The 23424-nt window shown below is 38.7% G+C and overlaps 1 protein-coding gene across 2 annotated transcripts in view; it reads right to left on the bottom strand.

Annotated features, from left to right (window-relative positions):
- The window catches only part of mbd2 (methyl-CpG binding domain protein 2), a 55581-nt gene that overhangs the window by 3740 nt on the left and 28417 nt on the right, over positions 1-23424 (bottom strand). The window contains exon 6 of one of the 2 annotated variants that reach the window (XM_059358198.1): positions 17706-17838. In XM_059358198.1, coding sequence (XP_059214181.1) covers positions 17721-17838 — 118 coding nt within the window. In that variant the 3' untranslated portion in view covers positions 17706-17720. Of the gene's footprint in view, positions 1-17698; positions 17839-23424 lie in introns of both variants that reach the window. The other variant, XM_059358197.1, reaches the window with a different exon arrangement.

Below are 23424 nucleotides of genomic sequence, written 5' to 3'. Positions count from 1 at the left end.
AATCAGAGCAGCTCTGACCGGCACTTTTTAGAGTGTTTTACACAGCGCATTGTAGCCAGTTACCCGGATGTCAGCCATATTGGAAGTACTCGGATGTAAACAATCAATGAACGGCACGCTGAAAGTTCATTTTAAGCAGGATTTAAAATGTCTAAACTACTAAAAAGCCCAGAAGAACGTGCATAAACGGCTCGACTTTACAGAGAATGAATAGGACAGCGGGAGAAACAACCACATTTACCTACAGTACTAACTTGTGTGGCCAAACTTCAAAATACAGGTGTTGTGTTGAAATCTGTTACCCCGTCAAATTATGTTTCCTGAATGGTGTTCTCTGTAGCATTATCTCTGCGGTTGGAGTTAGGATTTAAGTTTAAGGTTAGGCCTTGTAGAGAGAACTGTTTGGGGTTAAGGTAAACTTGGGCTCATGTTAACAACTTAAAGGAGGACTGGTTGGGGTCAGGGGTCAGGTTGGTGCAGGTTAAGGTAAGGGGGACACATATCGACGGGGGAACAGACTTTGACATAACACCAGTAAGACACCCGGCTTATAAAAGAGGCCGGCTTTTATTTACTAAAAATTGTTTTTACACCCGGTTACTAAATGAGGCCGGTCATTAATAGGGGCCTGGCTTGAAATTGAGGAAATACGGTATCTTGCAAGAACTATGTATTCTACGATCAGAACCGGCCAGAACTCCGACACCGGAGCTCAGAAAGTAACATAAAAGCTTTGCATCCACTACACTACTGGAAAGTATTTCATACAACTTAATGTCCACAATCCCAAACTATCCCTTTAATAAAATTGGGCTCATTGGATCCAAGAGTCTCAACTGTCCTTTGATACTCAATTACATGAGATTCACAGACAGTTTAGTGACCCTAGAACCAAAACACAGTGGACTGTGGGCTACCTGCGCCGTGAGATGTACACAGATAATATTATAAAGATGAAATCCGTGTCCTTCAGGCTACCACTGAGCTAAATCTAATTTGTCATTGCATAATTATCAACATATTGCTCATAACAACTTAAAAGAAGCAGATGGTGGTAGGGGCATCAAGGCTCTCCGTCTCTGATTCTACAGCTGTCTGATCGCAGCACGTTGTCTGTGGAAATAATGGATCAACAGCGTTTCTCCCCACATTAGTTTGGTCAGAACACCAGAGCAGATTAGAATCAAACGTACTCGGTTTGGGATCAGTTCCACGTTGCTTTGTTTACATTCTTCATCGCCAACTTTCCAACCGATACGAAATAACAGTGCGAGTACACTGCAAAAACAAGATACAAACACTAAATCTGATGGAAATGATCTTGCTGCATGGACAGATCATTTCACTTAACAAGATTTTTGAATTATGTTTATTAAATCTAGGTATAAGCATGTTGTACGCTTAAAATGAGAAATTAACTCTTAAAACAAGATAAATTAAAGCTGCAAATTATTTGTTTCAAGGATATTCCTCACCACGCTGTCCATGATGTTTTGTCAAATTTCCCTTCTGATTTAATAATTAATAATATTTTATACATATATAGGGCTGGGCGATATATCGATATAAAAGATATATCGATATATTTTTAAATGTGATATGAAATTACCATATCGCCTATCCACCTATCGATACAACTCAATTTTTTTCTTTCCTTATATATAAATGCTGCCCTTATTAGGGTTTGTCATATTTAGTTATATAATTATAATGTTCGTTTTTTTTTCATATAAATATATTTATTTCCGAAAATGATTTACCTGTTTTATTCCATAGGCTATTTTTATTTAACATATTTTTCTATTCTAAAAACAAGACAAAAACACTAAATCTGAGGGAAATGATCTTGCTGCATGGACAGATAATTTCACTTGACAAGATTTCTTAAATTTAAATTATTAAAATGCGTCAATTTTTTTAACGTGTTAATTTTTGTGTAATTAATTAATCTTAATTAACGCGTTAAAGTCCTGGCCCTAGTTTTTTTTCTTGCTCAAGGGTAGCTGGTATCACCAAAATGTTTTATTAATTTTATTAAAATATACACATATTTTAATGCAAACGATTCTATCATTACCGTAACATCTAAACATTTTTTCTCTTCAATTTTCATTCAGATTTTGTTCTTTGTTAAAAACCATTATGTTTGATTATATTCTGTTAAATTATATATTTTTAAACAAATGTTTATTTATTTCTTTTGTATATTTATTTTTAAGTTTAAGTTTATTAAATATTTATTGTATATAAGTGTGGGGAAACCATAGCATTTTTATCCGGACGCATTACAGTAATGAATTTGTGAATCAAAAATATGTTTAAAAATATAGAAAATATTATTGTGCCTCATTATGGCTATATTGTTCATTCATATAAAAGTGAAATATATTTACTTTAATATAATATCCTTATAATCTTCACAGACATAATTTAGACTGGCTTCATGTGAATCACCCATTAGCTTGTCAAGCTTGTAGTTTAGTGATGATGTATGTATGAAAGAAGAATCACTCAGCTTTAACCTGCCAAATATCAAACATTTTTGGAGTTATCGAGGCCCCCCCGATGAGTCTGGGAACAGGTCCCAGACCAGAGTTATTTTAAGATTGTTGGGAGTGGTGAATCAGGGATAAAAATACCCATATCTCCTGTAGTCTGAGCCTGGTTTAAATCCACCAAACACACTTTATGATAAACTTTTTGTCTCACTGCGTTAGCGCTACATTGTTTCTGTACTGTTTCAGCCTATTAATGCGTCTGTATCTGAATGTTTTCTTCCTTCAGTGTTTCAGTATTTTCATGTTTCAGCCTGATAATCCTCAGCTCAGTCTTAATTACTCCCTAATAATTAGAAAATCCAGATAATCTTCTGCTTAATCGAGGCAATTCAGCTGACTGACAGCGCGCGCACACACACACACACACACACACACACACACACACACACACACACACACACACACACACACACAGCAGTTATCAGCCTTGTGAATGACTTTGAAGCAGATAATTCTCTGTGTCTCAACATCCACTAATTACCAGCAGCTGAAAAATGCTGCAGGAGTCTGAATCAGCTCCTCTGGAAATTACAAGATACACAGCTAATAATCACACACACACACACACACACAGGCTAGTGTGTGTGTGTGTGTGTGTGTGTGCGTATCAAACGGTCACAGTCTTTTCTCAGTCAGCAGTGTGAATCTTTAGTCTCGATCAGATAAAACACCAGTCTGCACACTTAAAGGAACAGCACAGCATTTAGTGAAATCCTTCTTCCTTGTAATCACCTGAGTCAAATGAGAAGATTAATATCTATTTCATCTATGTGTGTGAACGTAAAAAAAAGAGGAAAAAAAAAGAAAGCTAGGTTACTAAGACTGAGCCTTTTATTCCTCTGTTTGCACTTGGGTTCTGGTGATCAGCCACAGAATGGAACAAGGATCACTGTGTGGTAAAACATTACTGAAGAGCAGGCAACACTGTTATTAAGATCAATTTTTACTCATGTCTATATTCAGGGATATTTCTCACCACGCTGTCCATGTGTGATGTTTTGACAAATTTCACTTCAGATTTAATAATTAATAATATTTTCTACATGTATAGGGCTGGGCGATATATCGATATTAAAGATATATATTGATATATTTTTAAATGTGCTATGGAATTAGACCATATCGCCTATATTGATATGACTCAATTTTTTTCTGTCTTTATCTATAAATGCTGCTCTTACTAGGGTTTGTCATATTTTGTTATTTTATAATGTTTGTTTTTTTTCATATAAATATATTTATTTCAGAAAATGATTGACCTATTTTATTTAATAGGCTATTTTTATTTATACCCAGGGGGCAAAACCCATATTTTTTGGAAAACTGACACGGAATGTTGTAAAAGGTTTCACACCAGAAATGATATCTAGGACCTTCAAGGATCACAACCTGGGTGGACAACCCGGTCAACTAGCTACTGGAAAGCTACAGGGGGCCAAAATCCCCCTTTTGGGGACATTTTCCTGGCGAAATTTTGTAAATGCAAATATTTAGGTACTACAAAGGCATAAATAGTCCTACAACTTTAAAATTTGGCAGAGAGTATCCTGACACATAGGGGAAAGCAGGAAAAAAAGATGCTGGGGTTTACTGCAACTCTAGTTTAAGATATCACCCTCAACATGCCAAAAAAGACAAAAAAAAGTACTGTTCGCCTGACAAATGCTCATGAAAATTCATATTTTTCAACACTTTATGTTGAGTATCTATACCTAACATATATATAGAAAACTTCCCTAATTCATAAGCTTCCATTTGAGTCCAAGATGGCCTTTCTACTAGCTACTGGAAAGCCATAGGGTGGGTCCAAACAATGCAACCCCTATTGTGAAAAAAGAGTCAATTATGCGGATCAGACTCCATTCTATTTCTGAGTGGTTATTTGGAGATAGATTTGGAGAGATCATTCTATAAAAAACTGAGCCAACCTATCGAAAGAGCACAAAATACACTTTCAGATGATGCCTTGGTTAAGCAGCTTGGTTCCCACTAAAGCTACATGAGGGAACTGTGCATTTTGTGGTCTCCCCAAAATGAAAAAGCAGTGCACTTGTGGTCTTCTGGATTGCTTGCTGTTCAAAATAGGTAAATATGCTTAAAAAATTATTTCTTTATAAAATACTGAAGGATTTACATTAATATTATATATAGAAGGACAGTATGTATGTTTGCCACCTATGCTAATTTTAGATTTTTTGATGTTTCAGAAACTGAGAACTGTTTCAGCTTGCTAGCGAGCTATTAAGCTAGCAGCTAACATTCAGCTAACATTCTGAAAGAAACTGTAAGTCCCTTGTACTGTATTTTTCATTTTATCAATACATATTTTATATATATATATATATATATATATATATATGTGTTTATCACTGATTGAGAGTATTCCATGTGATGTACCAACCATTTGTTGCAGTGCTGTATGGGATTGATGCCACACCATGATGTACACGATGAAACATCTATACTGTATTTAGCACAAGTAAAGAATAGAGTGAGTATATTGAGACAGGCTGCACTACATATGATTCAATATATTTTTTATAGAACATTATATTCAGTGGTGGCTAGTGGTGAAATTGATTGGGTGGGTTAACAAATAAATTATAAAGTAAAAGTAACTCTCTCTCTCTCTCCCTCTCTCTCTCACACATACACACACACACACACGCGCGCGCCGTGATCCACCTCATTCATGTTAGCGCCTGCCATTTTTCTTCTTCTTCTTCTTCTTCTTCTTTTTCTCTCCCATCTTGTCATTGGTCTGAAAACAGCAGTATTGGGCTAAATGAAATCAGGCCAAATGACAAGTAAGTCACGGGGGAGTGAAACGACACCTGTCAATAAGTTACCGGCCACCAGCCTGCTTCTAATTGGTCAGAACCGATCGGCCTGTGGGCTGAATGAAAGTAGCCCAAATGGACAGCAAATGGAGAGGGCGGGACATGGACGGGCCTGTCAATCACTTACACCCGGAAAATAAATTAGAGCACCCATTTAGAGATATCCATGTTTTCCTTTTAACTATTTGGTGCTTTTGCCACTTTAGATTTGACTAAAACTACATTACATTACATTACATTACATGTCATTTAGCAGACGCTTTTGTCCAAAGCGACTTACAATAAGTGCATTCAACCTGATGGTACTAGACATAGACCACAGGAATCAAGTAAGTACATAACTTTAAGAGCTAACTGTCATTGCTACAGGATACCAAAGAGGTTGGCTCCTTTCCTCGCAGCCACTGCTTATTGCAAATTATACACCTCTTCTTGGATTTAAATTTTTCAGTGTTTCGCCTGGTGAACCTGACATCATGGTGTGAGGAGCTGAATCCTGGATCAGCTAAATCTGATGCTTGTGCACTCACATCAGCTGAACGTCTCTTCTCAGCATATTGGTAGCTCCTCTCATTTATGTACCAATTCCGACATTTTGGGTGCCACTTTGGTGCACTGTCTTCCAACCATTTTTCTGACACAGAATCATGGTGCAGTCTTTGGAAGACTTCATCTTGACGCGCATTAATGGCTTTTTTAAACTTGGATTTCGTTATGGGAGTAATAAAGTGTAGGTATGTATCAGACTGTCCTTGACATATGATACACTTTGTGTAGTCAGTGCTTTTGTCTTCACAACCCTTGCCACCAGACCATGTTTCAGCCGCATGGCAATATCTCCCACGTTTCTTTGGCTGGCTTGTCATCTTGCTACAAGAAGGAACATACAAAGAAATTACTCAAATTATATAATTGTAAATTTAAAGTAGTGGATTAAATTGTGAAAAATTACAATATAATCAGTGATGGCTGGTATAAATGGGCTAGCAGGGCTAAGCCCTCCCTATATTATGCAATAAAGATGAGAAAGTTATAGTTGTCTAAATAACATACAAAAGATTGCTGTTTAAAGTTTAGTTTTAGTTTGTCTGAAACACAGACAGCAGCACGTATCTCTGCATGTCTGGCCGACATCTCCCAGTGGATGTCCTCACACCACCTCAAACTCAACCTGGGCAAGACTGAGCTACTCTACCTCCCAGGGAAGGGCTCTCCCACCACTGACCTCCACATCACTGTCCAGAACACAGTGGTTGTCTCCACAGAAACCGCCAAGAACCTTGGTGTGACTCTTGACAACCAACTGTCCCTCTCCACAAACATCACCGCCACCACCAGATCCTGCAGATTCTTGCTGCATAACATCAGGAGAATCCGTCCGTTTCTCACCCAGAAGGCAGCTCAGGTCCTGGTCCAGGCGCTAGTCATCTCACGCCTGGACTACTGCAACTCCCTCATGGCAGGTCTGCCTGCCAAAACCATCCGACCTCTACAACTCATCCAGAATGCAGCTGCTCGATTGGTCTTCAATCTTCCCAAATTTTCACACACAACACCCCTCCTCCGCTCCCTGCACTGGCTACCGGTGGCTGCTCGGATACGCTTCAAGACTCTAGCTCTGGCGTACTCTGCTGCTAACGGTTCAGGTCCTACTTACATCCAGGACCTTGTCAAACTCTACACCCCTGCCCGTCCTCTCCGCTCTGCATCAGCCAAACAGCTGGCGACTCCCACCTTGCGTGGGTCAACTCGCCTCAAAACCTCTTCCAGACTTTTCTCTGTCTTGGCTCCCAAATGGTGGAACGAGCTCCCCACCGACATCAGGACCTCAGACAGCCTGGACATCTTCCGCCGCAGGCTGAAGACCTATCTCTTCCAACAATACCTCGGTTAAGCCATGGTCACCTAACACATATATATATTTTTTTTTTTAAATTGCTCTTCTTCTTCTTCTTCTTCTTTTCTATTCTTTTCTTCTTTAACATATAGCACTCCTGTAGCAATGACAGTTAGCTCTTAAAGTTATGTACTTACTTGATTCCTGTGGTCTGTGTCTAGTACCATCAGGTTGAATGCACTTATTGTAAGTCGCTTTGGACAAAAGCGTCTGCTAAATGACATGTAATGTAATGTAATGTAATGTAGTTTTAGTCAAATCTAAAGTGGCAAAAGCACCAAATAGTTAAAAGGAAAACATGGATATCTCTAAATGGGTGCTCTAATTTATTTTCCGGGTGTAAGTGATTGACAGGCCCGTCCATGTCCCGCCCTCTCCATTTGCTGTCCATTTGGGCTACTTTCATTCAGCCCACAGGCCGATCGGTTCTGACCAATTAGAAGCAGGCTGGTGGCCGGTAACTTATTGACAGGTGTTGTTTCACTCCCCCGTGACTTACTTGTCATTTGGCCTGATTTCATTTAGCCCAATACTGCTGTTTTCAGACCAATGACAAGATGGGAGAGAAAAAGAAGAAGAAGAAGAAGAAGAAAAATGGCAGGCGCTAACATGAATGAGGTGGATCACGGCGCGCGCGTGTGTGTGTGTGTGTATGTGTGAGAGAGAGAGGGAGAGAGAGAGAGAGTTACTTTTACTTTATAATTTATTTGTTAACCCACCCAATCAATTTCACCACTAGCCACCACTGAATATAATGTTCTATAAAAATATATTGAATCATATGTAGTGCAGCCTGTCTCAATATACTCACTCTATTCTTTACTTGTGCTAAATACAGTATAGATGTTTCATCGTGTACATCATGGTGTGGCATCAATCCCATACAGCACTGCAACAAATGGTTGGTACATCACATGGAATACTCTCAATCAGTGATAAACACACATATATATATATATATATATATATATATATATAAAATATATATTGATAAAATGAAAAATACAGTACAAGGGACTTACAGTTTCTTTCAGAATGTTAGCTGAATGTTAGCTGCTAGCTTAATAGCTCGCTAGCAAGCTGAAACAGTTCTCAGTTTCTGAAACATCAAAAAATCTAAAATTAGCATAGGTGGCAAACATACATACTGTCCTTCTATATATAATATTAATGTAAATCCTTCAGTATTTTATAAAGAAATAATTTTTTAAAGCATATTTACCTATTTTGAACAGCAAGCAATCCAGAAGACCACAAGTGCACTGCTTGTTCATTTTGGGGAGACCACAAAATGCACAGTTCCCTCATGTAGCTTTAGTGGGAACCAAGCTGCTTAACCAAGGCATCATCTGAAAGTGTATTTTGTGCTCTTTCGATAGGTTGGCTCAGTTTTTTATAGAATGATCTCTCCAAATCTATCTCCAAATAACCACTCAGAAATAGAATGGAGTCTGATCCGCATAATTGACTCTTTTTTCACAATAGGGGTTGCATTGTTTGGACCCACCCTATGGCTTTCCAGTAGCTAGTAGAAAGGCCATCTTGGACTCAAATGGAAGCTTATTAATTAGGGAAGTTTTCTATATATATGTTAGGTATAGATACTCAACATAAAGTGTTGAAAAATATGAATTTTCATGAGCATTTGTCAGGCGAACAGTACTTTTTTTTGTCTTTTTTGGCATGTTGAGGGTGATATCTTAAACTAGAGTTGCAGTAAACCCCAGCATCTTTTTTTCCTGTTTTCCCCTATGTGTCAGGATACTCTCTGCCAAATTTTAAAGTTGTAGGACTATTTATGCCTTTGTAGTACCTAAATATTTGCATTTACAAAATTTCGCCAGGAAAATGTCCCCAAAAGGGGGATTTTGGCCCCCTGTAGCTTTCCAGTAGCTAGTTGACCGGGTTGTCCACCCAGGTTGTGATCCTTGAAGGTCCTAGATATCATTTCTGGTGTGAAACCTTTTACAACATTCCGTGTCGTTTTTTTTACTTTGCCCCCTGGGTATTAAGATATTTTTCTATTTAAATGTGCACTTTATGGAGCTTTGATTGAAAGAAAAGGGTACTCCTGTTGTTATACAGTATTTATGTTCACTTAAATAAACAGTTTCAATAAAACTACTTGTGACATGTCATATTTGACTTTGACTGAACATTTGCTCTCACTTTGTGATAAAAATATTGGGATATATATATATATATCTATATATATAGATATATATATATTGTATATTGATATTCAGCCTAAATATACCGGGATATGACTTTTGGTCCATATCGCCCAGCCCTATACATATATAAACTAAAGTAAGATAAACTAAAAATTAAAAACAAGACTAAGAGTCACGTGGGTTGTGTAAGATTCTTTGTAAATGTATACTCGTACTGAATGTTACTGTGTTATTTTCACACAGTAAAAAGCTTTTTTACAGTCAAAAAAGTGTTGAAAATCAACCGTCTGCCACTTTTATACTGTCTATCCTTTCTCCAAGCTGTGGGCCTTGGCAAATGCAACACAATTTTTTGTTGTCTTCTGTTTAATGCTGGTTTGTGAGTATTAATTCGGCCATGGAGACCACTGTGTGAGAGAATTCGACAAACTGTTCTTGTAGATACAGGGGTGTCTGGTGACCAGTTCTCTTGTAGCTCTGCTGTAGCTGAAAAAGAGCTGACCCTGGACTGTCCAAGCAACAAACTGTCCTCTCCAGAGTTGTCTTACAGAGTCTGCCTGACCTGGGCTTGTCATGAACTTCATTACTTTCATATCCTTTTCACTTCACGTTTGGATCCATTGAAGATGTCTGCCATCACAGCAGCAGACTTGGTCTTCAGGCTCTTGATCAGCACTTGTTGTCAGAGGTCAGATTGCACTTCACATAAAAGGTCTGGTGTGCTGGGGTTCATTTTATACACACCTGTCATAGGTGAAGCTCTAATTTGTGATTGGTTGAACCATGACAGTCTGTAAAGCCCATTGAGGCAAATCTGTGATTTGTGATTTTGGGCTATACAAATAAAATTGACTTCACATTAAAAATTACAAGAAGATTTTTGTCCAAGCAAAATCTGACCATTTTGTCCTAACTAAATGATAAAACTCAATGATTGATACAATTTTGGTATAATAAGCATCATCTAGAGGCCTTTGCCTTTCAAATAAGCTAGTGATGTGCCAGTGAAGCCTCCTGAACCGTTTTCTTTATTTTCTGAGTCCACAAGATGGCGCTCTCTGTTCAACAAAGAGCTGAAAGAACACTCAATCACCATAGCTTCAGCCTTTTTCTTTAAACCAATAGCACCATCTAGTGAGCTCAGAAAATAATGACAATGGTTCATGAGGCTTCATTGGCACATCACATCAGAGCGTCACATTCATCCATCCACCTCTCCATCCGGTGCAGCAGCTGCTTCGCCTGACTGCTCTGATCAACACTAACTGCACAGATACCGTGTAGCAACATGCTGTAAAAACCCATTAGTAATCACTCAACCCATTAGTAATCACATCTTTTTAGGTATCTCGGAAGGGGGAAAGTGTCCAAACAACCTATCCACAGGGGTACCTCAAGGGTCTGTGCTAGGTCCCCTTCTCTTCACAATGTACACCACCTATAAGCCATTTCTGATTCCAATTGATCAACTACAAGTCAAGTTTTTATTTGTTGTTCCTAAAACTTGGATAAGCGAAAAGACTTTTGTCAGGGACTGTATATGTCAGCCACTGGAATAGGAAATATTGCTGTGGAAAGTTAAGTTTGAAGTTGTTGAGAAATTGTGTCTCCGTTACAAAGTTTGTCCACCTGAGAGAGCTGACAAGTTTGTTTTTAAACTGAACAAGCTACATATCTCAATTTTTAATCGACCAAATGTAAAGGATCCTCATCAATCGGTGATTTTTCAAACTGTGTGCTTGTGTAAAAAAGAATAGCAACTTTTAGTTTAACATATTGACAGTATTTTTTACTAACATTTAAACTAAAAAGGTAATGGAGCATTTAAACACAGTGTTGCTACTACTTCTATTTAAATGAACTATCTGAAAACTTCTACTGAGACTGAGAACAGATGGAAACAGATTTTAACAACAAAATAATGCTGTTGGATTTGATTCCTCCTCTAGAAGCAGCACTGGTGTGTGACTGCCGCCTACTGTACCATGTTTCCAAGACAGAGCTGAACATGAAGAGTCACAGAGGAGAAAGAGAACAAACTCAGCCATACAACCAACATAAATAAATTAGCAAGAAGCAGCAACAAGAGTCACAGCAGCACAAAAAAACTAAGGTTTCTGGAAAGATTTAAAATGGTTGTTTCAACAGTTAGAACGCAGCCCAGGAGACACACACACACACACACAGACACAGACAGACACACACACACAAACACACACACACACACACACACACACACAGACACACACACTGGCTGGCCACTGCCCTCTCTCTGGTCCAGCTATAAAAACCCATTAGTAATCACTCCTCGACTCTCAGCCGCTCTTTTCGCCCAAACGACTTCCATCCAGCCAATCTGCATAAATCTGCATTAATGGACGATTTTCCCTCTGCAGAAAACAAATGTGCTTTAAAAAAAACGCCTCCTTATCTGTCGGCTTTTAGAGGAAACGTCAGCGAGCGGGGACACACACACCATCCATCTGAAAACACACAAACAATTGCAGCTTCTATTAGCAACAGATACATCATGACAGATATATCACTGCCGTCAGACTCCCAAAGGAAATATAAAACACGTTGGTGGCGTTGGCTGACCAACAAACCATCATCACAATGCAAGTTTCAAATGGTAAAAGCTGTGAAACAGTCACAGTTTGTTCAGGTTTAGACAACAAAACTACTTGGTTATGTTTAGGAAAAGCTCCATTTCCAACCATTTGTTCAATCAACATGAAAGACAACTCCAAGTAACCATGACCTCAATCTGTTGTCCACTCCATCAGATACAAATCCCCCACTATAGTGTTTCCTCTCTACATTCACCACGTTTGGCGAGAGCTGGTCAGTCATCAGCTCACTTGCTACTTGGTTTGTCTGCTGCCTTGGAAACAGTTAACCACCCTCCTCTCTACACTCACTGGCCCTCATTCATTAAACGAGCGTAGAAACCAGTGCAGATCTAAGCGTATACTTGGTCTTACGACAGGGTTTACGTGTGATTTATCAAACGATCGTATCTCTCCAATCACAGCGTGAGAATGATCGTCTGTTGATAAATGGGGCGGCTGGAAACAAGCATCATTTAAATACCACGCCCTAATATATATATTAGGCCCGGGACTCGATTAAAAAAATGAATCTAATTAATTAGAGGCTTTGTAATTAATTAATCGAAATTAATCGCATTTTAATCGCATATAAATATTTGTAATTAATTAATCGAAATTAATCGCATTTTAATCGCATATAAATATTTGACCTGAGAACAGTGAGAAGTAATTTTTTTCACATGGATTTTTAGTATACCATTGAATAATGACTGAATATATAAAACATATATAATATAAAACAATACATAAGCAACAAAAATGTTTATTTTTGTTCAAGTCCAACAGACTAGTGCAATTTTTGCCATTAAGTCTGTGCTAGGTCCCCTTGTCTTCACAATGTACACCACCTCACTTAGCGCAATTATCCACAATAATTGCTTCTAATACCACTGTTTTACTGATGATACCCAACTGTTAGTGTGTTTCCCGCCAAAATGACCTTACCCTGTCTGTTCATATCTCTACATGGATGACGGAACATCAGCTTCAGCTCAACCTCTTGAAGACTGAGCTTCTTGTTCATACATCGGCTCAGACATACTTCAGACATCCACAAACAGTTGTGCACTTGTAGCATTCATGCAGCAACAATGTTACATGCAAATCATGGAGAACTGATTCCATGTACCCAAGTCTCCACCACTGGTTTAACTGCAGGTTGTGGTGCCCGCTTGGTATTCTCTGTCTTTGTAGATCTGCCAGCCCTCATCAATATAGTAGCATGTGTCATGTAGCTCTTGTTACTGCAAGTTACATTTTTACATTTTATATTTTGAGGCCCTTATGACCGATTGCTGGATGATGCTCAGAACTACAAAGCAAAGCAACACAGACTGTACCAAGCAGACATGAGCTGACACAGCTAAAAAAGCACTTGGCACGTGTGGTTGCACGTCCCCCCCCCATGAGTTTTATTGAATTAAAACCTTTTGTTAAATAGTACTTTATTAACTGTGTAACTGATAATATTTGTTAGCCAATATTCATATTGTCAGTTAAAGATAAAACCGTTCATTATTAACATCCCTAACACCAATGCTTTCTTAAACTAATATTAAATACCATAAATGGGTGATTCTCATGAAGCCAGTCTAAGTTATGTCTGTGAAAATTATAAGGACATACTTTATTAAACTAAATATATTTCACTTTTATATGAATGAACAACAAAGCCATAATGAGGCACAATTCATTGTTTTGTGTTACAATAATATTTTCTACATTTTTGAAAATATTTTTGATTCACAAATTCATTACCGTAATGCGTCCAGATAAAAATCTCATGGTTTCCCCACACTTATATACAATAAATATTTAATAAACTTCCTAAAAATAAATATACATTTGTTTAAAAATGAATAATTTAACAGAATATAATCAAATATAATGTTTTTTTAACATAAAGAACAAAATCTGAATGAAAATTGATGAGAAAAAAATGGTTAAATGTTACAGTAATGATAGAATCGTTTGAATTAAAATATGTGTATATTTTAATAAAATATTGGTGCTACCAGCTACCCTTGAGCATATTAAAGTGTTTGCCAAAGAAAAAAAAAAAAACCTGTTGTTTTTTTATTTAAAAATGTGTTACGGTAATGAATTTTGCTCAGAGTATCTCTAAAATGGTCAGAAAATACATTTAAACATTTAAAATAGATTATAAATTCATATTAAACAGTGACTTTAGATTGTATATGTTATAAAGGGTCAAAGAAAATATGTATTCAATGCTCTTGGATTTTTGCAATGAGCTGTACCATGTTCATGAGAATCAGCCAAATAAGCTATATAATATATTAAAATAAAAAATAAATACATAAATTAAATTAAATTAAAAATTAAGCTTTATAATAACGTCCATGTATAGCTAACTTCCCACATGTTTGCTGGAGACTTCAATGAAGAGTTGGATCTCTGAGATTGACATCATTGTGTTGAGAAAACTGACAGTCAGAGTTAAGTTCAAAGCGTACGTCTTGGACATTGATTATAGTCAAGAATTCAGCTGCATGGCTTATCTACAGGGGAAACTACTTTCCCCCTTATTTACAAAGTGAAAACTGGAATTTATGAAAACTTCATCTCTTCGTCTTGGGAGTTCCAAGTTAGCTGGATGAGAATTAACGGGATACTTTAAGAGATTGGGGATCAAATCAGTTTTTCATTTAATCTACTGATCATATCCTATTCCCCAGAGGATGAACCAGTGTTATACATAGCCACATGACCATTCCATTAGCACCATCCTCAGGACAAACACTGCACAAGACTTAATTAGTAAGAGCTGATCCAGGCTCCAGTCATCAGATGAAACTCTTTTCCTTCCTCAGATGGAAAACTCTGCAGCAAAAGCTTTTTACACTGAAAGCACTTCCTGGTCGTCTGTGCCGCCGTGTTGCCACGGAGACCCTGACCTGGATAAGCAGCTGGGAAATAGAGGGATGATGGATGGATGTGTGAACTTCTCAAAGTAAATGTTTTTTAATTTGGTTTTGTTTACAGGCTCCGCAGAGTGAAATATAACCAATAACCAAACAAACTGTAATTTAACACACACACACACACACACACACACACACACACACACACACACACGTATCACATTAACCATTAACACATACACCAACAACAACCCCACAGCCCATCAATCACTCAAACACTCACACACCTACACACACACACACACACACACACACACACAGCAAGTCTGCTAGTCTGCTGCATGGCTGAGTTTCAATCAGACGCCTAGAATCCCATCAGCATTCACAACAAGTCTCACACACACACACACACACACGCAGACACACACACACACACACACGCAGACACACACACACAGACAGGCTTTCTGACTGAGAAGATTGGTTCTGCTTCGCATCGTTCAAGACATTTAAAGCCGCGATCTGTAACTTTCCTCACGTTTAAACCGCAGCACAGAGTATTTCCTATTCATACACATGTTCGTAGTAATACTTGAGTATAACATGGCTAAGTGTTGCTTAGTTACCAACTCAGTAGTTTTGTAGTTCAGCAGCTGTATACAATCGTAGTTCACTAGTTCTGCAGTTTTGTCATTCAGCAGTTTTGCACTTGGATAGTTCTGTTCTTATCAAAATCATACTTCTGCACAGAAGTAATTTAGTGGTTTTGTAGGCCAACTTTCAAAGTTTAGTATTTCTGTACTACAGTAGTTATGTAGTTTTGTTCAGTCAGTAGTTCCTTACTTTAGTACAGTTGCAGTTCACTCATTTACAAATTGATTTATTGATTTGTTAAATAAGATTAATAGTAGTAATAAAGCAATTTTATTACTTTATTGATCCCGCAGTGGGGAAATTCAGTCGTCACAGCAGCTTAAGATACATGATGATGCTTAAGTTAAAGATATTAAAGTTATAAAAATATAAATAGATAAATATACATACATTATAAATGCATAAGATACATACATGGCTGCTGTTGAGCATTAATGTTAATATTGCATGGGTTTTCCCAGAGTACTTTGGTATTGCACAGATATTTCCCATTAGGGAAAAATAGATTGTTGCATGGGACAATGAATGAAAAATATATTTGAAAAAAATATGTGTATATATATATATATATATATATATTAATACACATATTTTTAAAAAATATTTCTCATTCATTGTCCCATAAAATAGACTGTTGCATGGGACAATGAATGGAAAATATATAAAAAAATATGTGTATATATACAGTATGTGTGTGTATATGTATATATATATATATATATATATATATATATATATATATATATATATATATACCTAAAGGAATATGTGAGGCGATGGTGCTACATTATGTCATGCTGGTGTTACACAGTTTGACTGCATACTTTAATAGTTTGGTGCTTAAATATTTAAGTAGTTACATATTTTAGTAGCTTAACTGTTTAGAAGTGTGAAGTTTTGTAGCTTAGTGGTTCTGTGGTTTAGTATTTCATGTTGTTATTGTTGGTCAGCAGTGAAGATGTCACTGAACAGTAGAGGTGGGGAAAGTCGATACAGCATAGTATCGTGATATTTTGCGATATTTTGATATCGATTCATGGCCGCCAAGTATCGATATTTAGTGTTCAGACGGGCCGTCAGTATTTTCGCAGTTTTTGTTTCCGGAGGCCGTAGCAGGCTCACTTTTAGGAATATACTGGAGATTTAAAACTAGAAGATCTAAGGAATCTATAGGCACCATGTGGGTCAGGCGATTGTGTGGGGAAGATGTGGAAATTATGCTGCTAAATCACAATATATCGTATCGCAATACTCACTAGTGATGTGCCAGTGAAGCCTCATGAACCATTTTCTTTATTTTCAGAGCCCACTAGATGGCACTCTCTGTTCATTGCTTCACCCTTTTTCTACTATTTGACCAAACAATTCTTGATTGAATTTAATTTTGTGCACACAAAATGCAGTTAAACAGTTAAATCACAATAGATCGTTTGTAACGCAATACTCACCATATCGCAAAATGCCTAAAATCGCAATAATATCTTATCGTGACTCAAGTAAGGATGAAATCTTACTGTAAAGAAGTATAAAATATACTTCTGCACTAAAGTATTGAACACCCACAAAATAAAATTCTCTCTGTTCCAAACATCCAGGGCCTCAATCTGTCTGAGCGAGCAGCTACTGTGTGTGGAGTTTGGAGATGTGTCGGCTGAGTTGTTGGTTAATGTGATGATGTTTGTTAGATTTTCTCCTCGTATGATGATGTTTGCAGACTTTTTAAACCATCTCTTAACTTCAGTGTGACTTTTCTTTTCCCTCTTTACTCTGATGACAGATATTTCATCTCTTTTTCTCATATTCTGTTTTGGAGTGATATGCGCCTCATTTTTCCTGCCTGAAAGCAGGTTGTGTTACCATGACAACTGGCTAATGTTAGCTATGATGTCCTCAATCCGACTTGCGGCTCCTGAGAAGGGCTCTTTACTCATTTCTGTTAAGAAAAAACAAACTGCAGTACGAGAACCCCTGAAAGACTACTAACTATGAAACTAAAGACATGATGAGAGCACAGAAGTGTCTTACTTTCTGCCGCATATTACATGAATAATTAATGAAAAACAAGGTTCCTGCCTTACCTGTCTGTCTGTCTGTCTGTCTTCAGGCCCTCTTCCCCTCCAGCAGCTCTCGGGTGTTTTCGGCGGCCCGCGCCAAACCGTCAGCCATCAGCGCCTCCTCCAGACTCCTCCTGGCCTGGTACACTTTCAGCTCCTGCTCCCTGCACACACACACACACACACACACACAGAGGTGGAAGAAGACGTCTTACTATCAAGTAGCAACCTCTTAACCTTGTCAGTTAATGTCTGTAGTTTTGGAGTGACATGTTTTGCTATCTTACATGCTGTCCTAATACTTTTGACTAGTGATGTGCCAATGAAGCCTCATGAACCATTTTCATTATTTTCTGAGCCCACTAGATGGTGCTATTGGTTTAAAGAAAAAGGCTGAAGCTATGGTAATTGAGTGTCTTTGTTGAACAGAGAGCGCCATCTAGTGGGCTCAAAATAATAAAAATGGTTCATGAAGCTTCACTGGCATATCACTAGTTTTGGCCATATAGGTTTGCTCAAATCTTCATAACAACATATATGAATGAAGAATCAGAAGAGGGTCGTCGGTTTGACTCCGGCCTGCGGCTCTTCTGTGTGGAGTTTGCATTATCTCCCCGTGTCAGCATGGGTTCTCTCCGGGTACTCCGGCTTCCTCCCACAGTCCAAAAACATGCACTTAGGTTTAATTGGTGACTCTAAATTGTCCGTAGGAGTGAATGAGAGCGTGAACGGTTGTCTGTTTCTATGTGTCAGCCCTGTGATAGTCTGGAGACCTGTCCAGGGTGAACCCCGCCTCTCGCCCAATGTCAGCTGGAATAGGCTAAGGATAATGAATGACAGAATGAATGGTTGCATGCAGGTTAACATGTGGAGAGCGAAAGTAGCTGAAATTTAACCTCAGAACCTGTCAGTGATTTTAACTGTATGAATGAACTCCACCCATCCATTATCTTTATCTGAACAGGTCTCCAGACTATCACAGGGCTGACACATAGAGACAGACAACCATCCACACTCTTATTCACACCTATGGGCAATTTAGAGTCACCAATTAAACCTAAGCTGCGGGGAGAACATGCAAACTGACAGAATCGCTGCAGGACGGAGTCAAACCGGAGACCCTCTTGCTGTGAGGCAAGAGTGCTAACCACTACACTCATCCAGAATGCAGCTGCTCAGTTGGTCTTCAATCTTCCCAAATTTTCACACACAACACCCCTCCTCCCTCCCTCCCTCCACTGGTGACTGGTGGCTGCATGGATACGCTTCAAGACTCTAGCTCTGGCGTACTCTGCTGCTAATGGTTCAGGTCCAGCTTACATCCAGGAGTTGTCAAACCCTACACCCCTGCTCGTCTTCTCCACTCTGCATAAGCCAAACAGCTGGCGACTCCCATCCTTCGTGGGTCAACTCGCCTCAAAACTACCTCCAGACTTTTCTCTGTCCTGGCACCCAAATGGTGGAATGAGCTCCCCACCAACATCAGGACCTCAGACAGCCTAGACATCTTCCGCCGCAGGCTGAAGATCTACCTCTTCAACAATACCTCGGTTAAAGTCATCATGGCCGGCCGATTGATCGGCACCGATTTCCTTAATTTTGTGGGATCGGCAATTCTTTTACGTCAAACCGATTATTTTAGGTCAAACCGATTATTTTAGGTCAAACCGATCTTATCTAGCGATCTTATCTATCTCCACAATGGTCTGAAAGTGCGTCTGCACGTACACGTACTTCTGCATGACTGTTGTATGTATGTTGTACTATAACGAAACCAAAAACTCGGGACACTTTATTTATGGTTGCAGTTCTTCTGTTAGTTTGTCCTGTAAATTGTTGCTATTTATTTTAAGTTCAATATTTTATTAACTACCTCAGACATTGTGATTTCCTTTATTTGTTAAAGAAAAATACTGCTGTGTTATTGTTTTTCAATAAAATAAGATTCAAACATTGAAGGTGTATGCTGTGAGTTATAAAAAAATCGGTATTGGCCAAAATCGGAATCGGCAGGTCAGGCTTTTTAAAAATCGGTGATCGGTGATTGGCCAGAAAATTGCAATCGTGCACCCCTAAAAATAATAATTAAAAAACAGAAAAAAAACCCTCTACTCTTCTATTTCTTCTCTTCGTTAGCATATAGCACTCATGTAGCGATTACAGTTGGCTCTTAAAGTTCTGTACTTACTTGATTTCTGAGGTCTAAGGCTAGTACCTTTAGGTTGAATGCACTTATTGTAAGTCGCTTTGGAAAAAAGCGTCAGCTAAATGACATATAATGTGATGTAATGTAATGAAACTACACCACTGTATATTCCTTTTTTATTAACTCCTATTTTTAAATTTTTAAATTCCATTCTCATATCTCAAGCTCCTAATCAGAGTGAAAAAAATGGTTGCTTCTTGGCCCTGACATCTGTTTTATGTACAGTATAGCTGCTGGCTACTCTGAACACCAGAAATATTAGGCCTTGCTCCCAAAGGATAAACAGATTTTTGTGGATTTTGTAATGAATGAAAAAAGGAACGAGCAAAGGAAGGAAGAATTAAGGAAGGAAGGGAGGGAGGGAGGGAGGGAGGAAGGAAGGAAGGAAGGAAGGAACGGCAAAGGTAGGAAGGAAGGAAGGAAGGAAGGAACGATAAAGGAAGGAAGGATGAAGGAAAGAACGAAAGGAAGGAAGGTGGAAAGGCTCAAGGAACGAAAAAATGGCTGCTTCTTGGCCATGACATCTGTAATAAATACAGTTTAGCTGCTGGCTACTCGGAACACCAGAAATATTGGGCCTTTCCCCCAAATGATGAACAGATTTTTGTGGATTTTGCTCTGGATTAAACTGTTGATCGGACTGGCATCACCATCCTGGGGCTCCACCTCTATCTGACCAGACATAAAAAGGGAGAAGTAAGTTGATCAGATCAGTAATTAGTGTTTATACGTGTTTAACTGTTCGTCCTCTCAGCACTTTAAAGGTAAATGTGTGTGTTTCTCTTCCCTCTCACAGATAGAGAGATATCTGTCAAAACCAACAAAAGACACACAAAGAAGAGACAGAATCGCCTCGTCACCGTCGCAGAGCCACAGAGATAATGAGACATAGTCAGGCAATACAATATTTGCTTCTGTTCAAAGACAAAAAAGGGAAAAATCTAAAGAATACATAATGAAAAATGAATACAGTTAAAAAGTTTAATTAAAACCAATATTAGAAAGATTATCGGAATGCTTAGAGATAAAATGAGTGCAAGTGACAAAACAAAATTAAAAAGAAAAGAGGTAATAAATTTGGCGAAATAAGAGATGAGAAGCAAGGAAGAGAGAGGAGAGATGTGTGAGTTTGATGTAGCAGAGGAGGAAGAGGAGAAGAGGAAGAGAAGGAGGAGGAGGAGGAAGAGGAGGGAGAGGAGAAGAGAGGAATGAGAGCGATTTAGGATGACAAGCACATTCCACTGAAGAGAGAGAGGAGGGAAGAGGGAGAGAATTGGAAATTAATGGAGGGGAGAGATAAGAAAAGAAGAAGGAGGAGGAGAGGAGGGAAGAAGGCTTGAGGGAGGGAGGGAGGGAGGGAGGGAGGAGATATAAGAGGAGAGGAGAGACATTGAGGAAGAGGAGGAGGAGGGGGAAGGAAATGAAAAGAGAATGCTGAGATGGAAAAACAAAGGAAAAAGAAAGGCTGGGGTGCATTCTTGGAAAGATGGAGCGTTGAGAGAGGGATGGGAAATATGAGGATGTATGGAAGAGTGAATGAAAGAAAAATAAAGGAAGGAAGGAAAAAACTAAATGAGTGATGAGAGGATGGACGGAGTGAAGACATGAGGAGAGATATAAGGAAGGAAGGAATGAAGGAAGAAGGAGGGAAGGAAGAAAGGAGGGAAGAAAGGAAGGAAGGAAGGAACAAAGGAACGAAGGATGAAGGAAGGAAGGAAGGAAGGAAGGATGAAAGAAGGAAGGAAGAAAGAAAGGAAAGAAAAAAAGATGAAGGAAGGAAGGAACAAACTACAAAGAAAGGAAGGAAGGATGAAGGAAAGAATGAAGGAAAGAACAAACGAAGGAAGAAGGAAGGAAGGAAGGAAGGAAAGAGGGAAGGAAGGATGAAGGAAGGGAGGAAGGGAGGAAGGAAGGAAGGAAGGACGGAAGGAAGGAAGGAAGAAAGAAGGTAAAAAGGAAGGATGAAAGAAGGCACAAATGAAGGAAGGATGAAGGAAAAAAGGAAGGATGAAGGAAGGAACGATGGAAGAAAGGAAGGATAGAAAGAAAGATGAAGGAAGGATGAAGGAAGGAAAGAAGGAAGGAACGATGAAGGAAGGAACGATCAAAGGAAGGAAGGAAGGAAGGATGAAGGAAGGCACGAACGAAGGAAGGATGAAGGAAAGACAGAAAGAAGGAAGGATGAAGGAAGGAACGGAGGAAAAACAAATGAATAAAGGAGTTAATGGGAGAGGAGGAACTATGAAGGGAAGAGGAAAAGATAGTATATATGAGGAAATAAGAAAATGTGAAAGGATGATGAGAAGAATGGATGAAGGGAGGGAAGGAAGGAAGGTAAAGAGGGAAAAGGTAAAGAGAGGAAGGACAGAAGAGTTGAGAAAGAAAAATAAGGAAGGATTGGAGAGGAGGAGGAGGGAGAGGAGGAGAGGGAGGATGTGGTGATGTATTTCAGTGACTATGCTGTAATGGCTTCGGCCAGCTGTTCTCTGCTCGCCTGCTACTGGACACACACACACACACACACACACACACACACACACAAACACACACAATGAATGTGTGTCCCCACAGTGCCCCCTGCTGTCAGGTTGCAGTAACTGTCTATGTGCATGAAATTCAGAACAACTGTATACTTTCAACAAATAATACAGATTATAATTTTGACAATTATGTGATATGTTTATGTTGAATGAGGAAAAAATAAAGAAGGAAGGAAGGAAAAAGAAATGACTGATGAGAGTAAAGACGGCGAGGAGGGAAGAGAAGGAGGGAAGGAAGAAAGGAAGGATGGATGAAGGAAAGAACGAATGATTGAAGGAAGGAAGGATGAAGGATGTAGGAAAGAAAGAAAGAAAGAAAGAAAGAAAGAAAGGAACAAACGAACAAGCGAAGGAAGGAAGGAGAGAAGGAAGGAAAGAAGAAATTAATGAATGAAAAAGGAACGAGCAAAGGAAGGAAGAATTAAGAAACGAACAAACAAGGAAGGAAAGTTCAAGGAACGAAGGAAGAATAAAGGAAAGAACGAAAGAATGAAGGAAGGAACAAATGAAGAAGGGAAGGGTGAAGGAAGGAAGGAAGAAAGGAAGGAGGGAAGGAACGAACGAACGAAAGAACTAACGAACGAACGAACGAAGGGACGACGGAAGGAAGGATGCAGAAGGAAGGACGGAAGAAGGAAAGAACGAAAGAATGAATGAAGGAAGGAACGAATGAAGAAAGGAAGGATGAAGGAAGGAAGGATGGAAGAAAGGAAGGAAGGAAGGAAGGAACAAACGAACGAAGGAAGGAAGGAACGAAGGAAGGACGGAAGGAAGGATGCGGAAGGAAGGAAGGATGAAGGAAAGAACGAAAGAATGAATGAAAGAAGAAACGAATGAAGAAAGGAAGGATGAAGGAAGGAAGGAAAAAAGGAAGGAAAGAAGGAACAAACGAGTAAAAGAAGGAAGGATGACTGAAGGAAGGAAGGAAGGATTTGTTATTCTTCTTCCCAGGGCTGCCACTAAAAATTTCATTGAAAAATGAAACTTGATGTTCCAGCTGACCA

The sequence above is a fragment of the Centropristis striata genome, chromosome 19 (genome assembly GCF_030273125.1).
Source record: "Centropristis striata isolate RG_2023a ecotype Rhode Island chromosome 19, C.striata_1.0, whole genome shotgun sequence".
Lineage (NCBI taxonomy): Eukaryota > Metazoa > Chordata > Actinopteri > Perciformes > Serranidae > Centropristis > Centropristis striata.
This window is presented reverse-complemented; position numbering and strand designations above follow the sequence as displayed.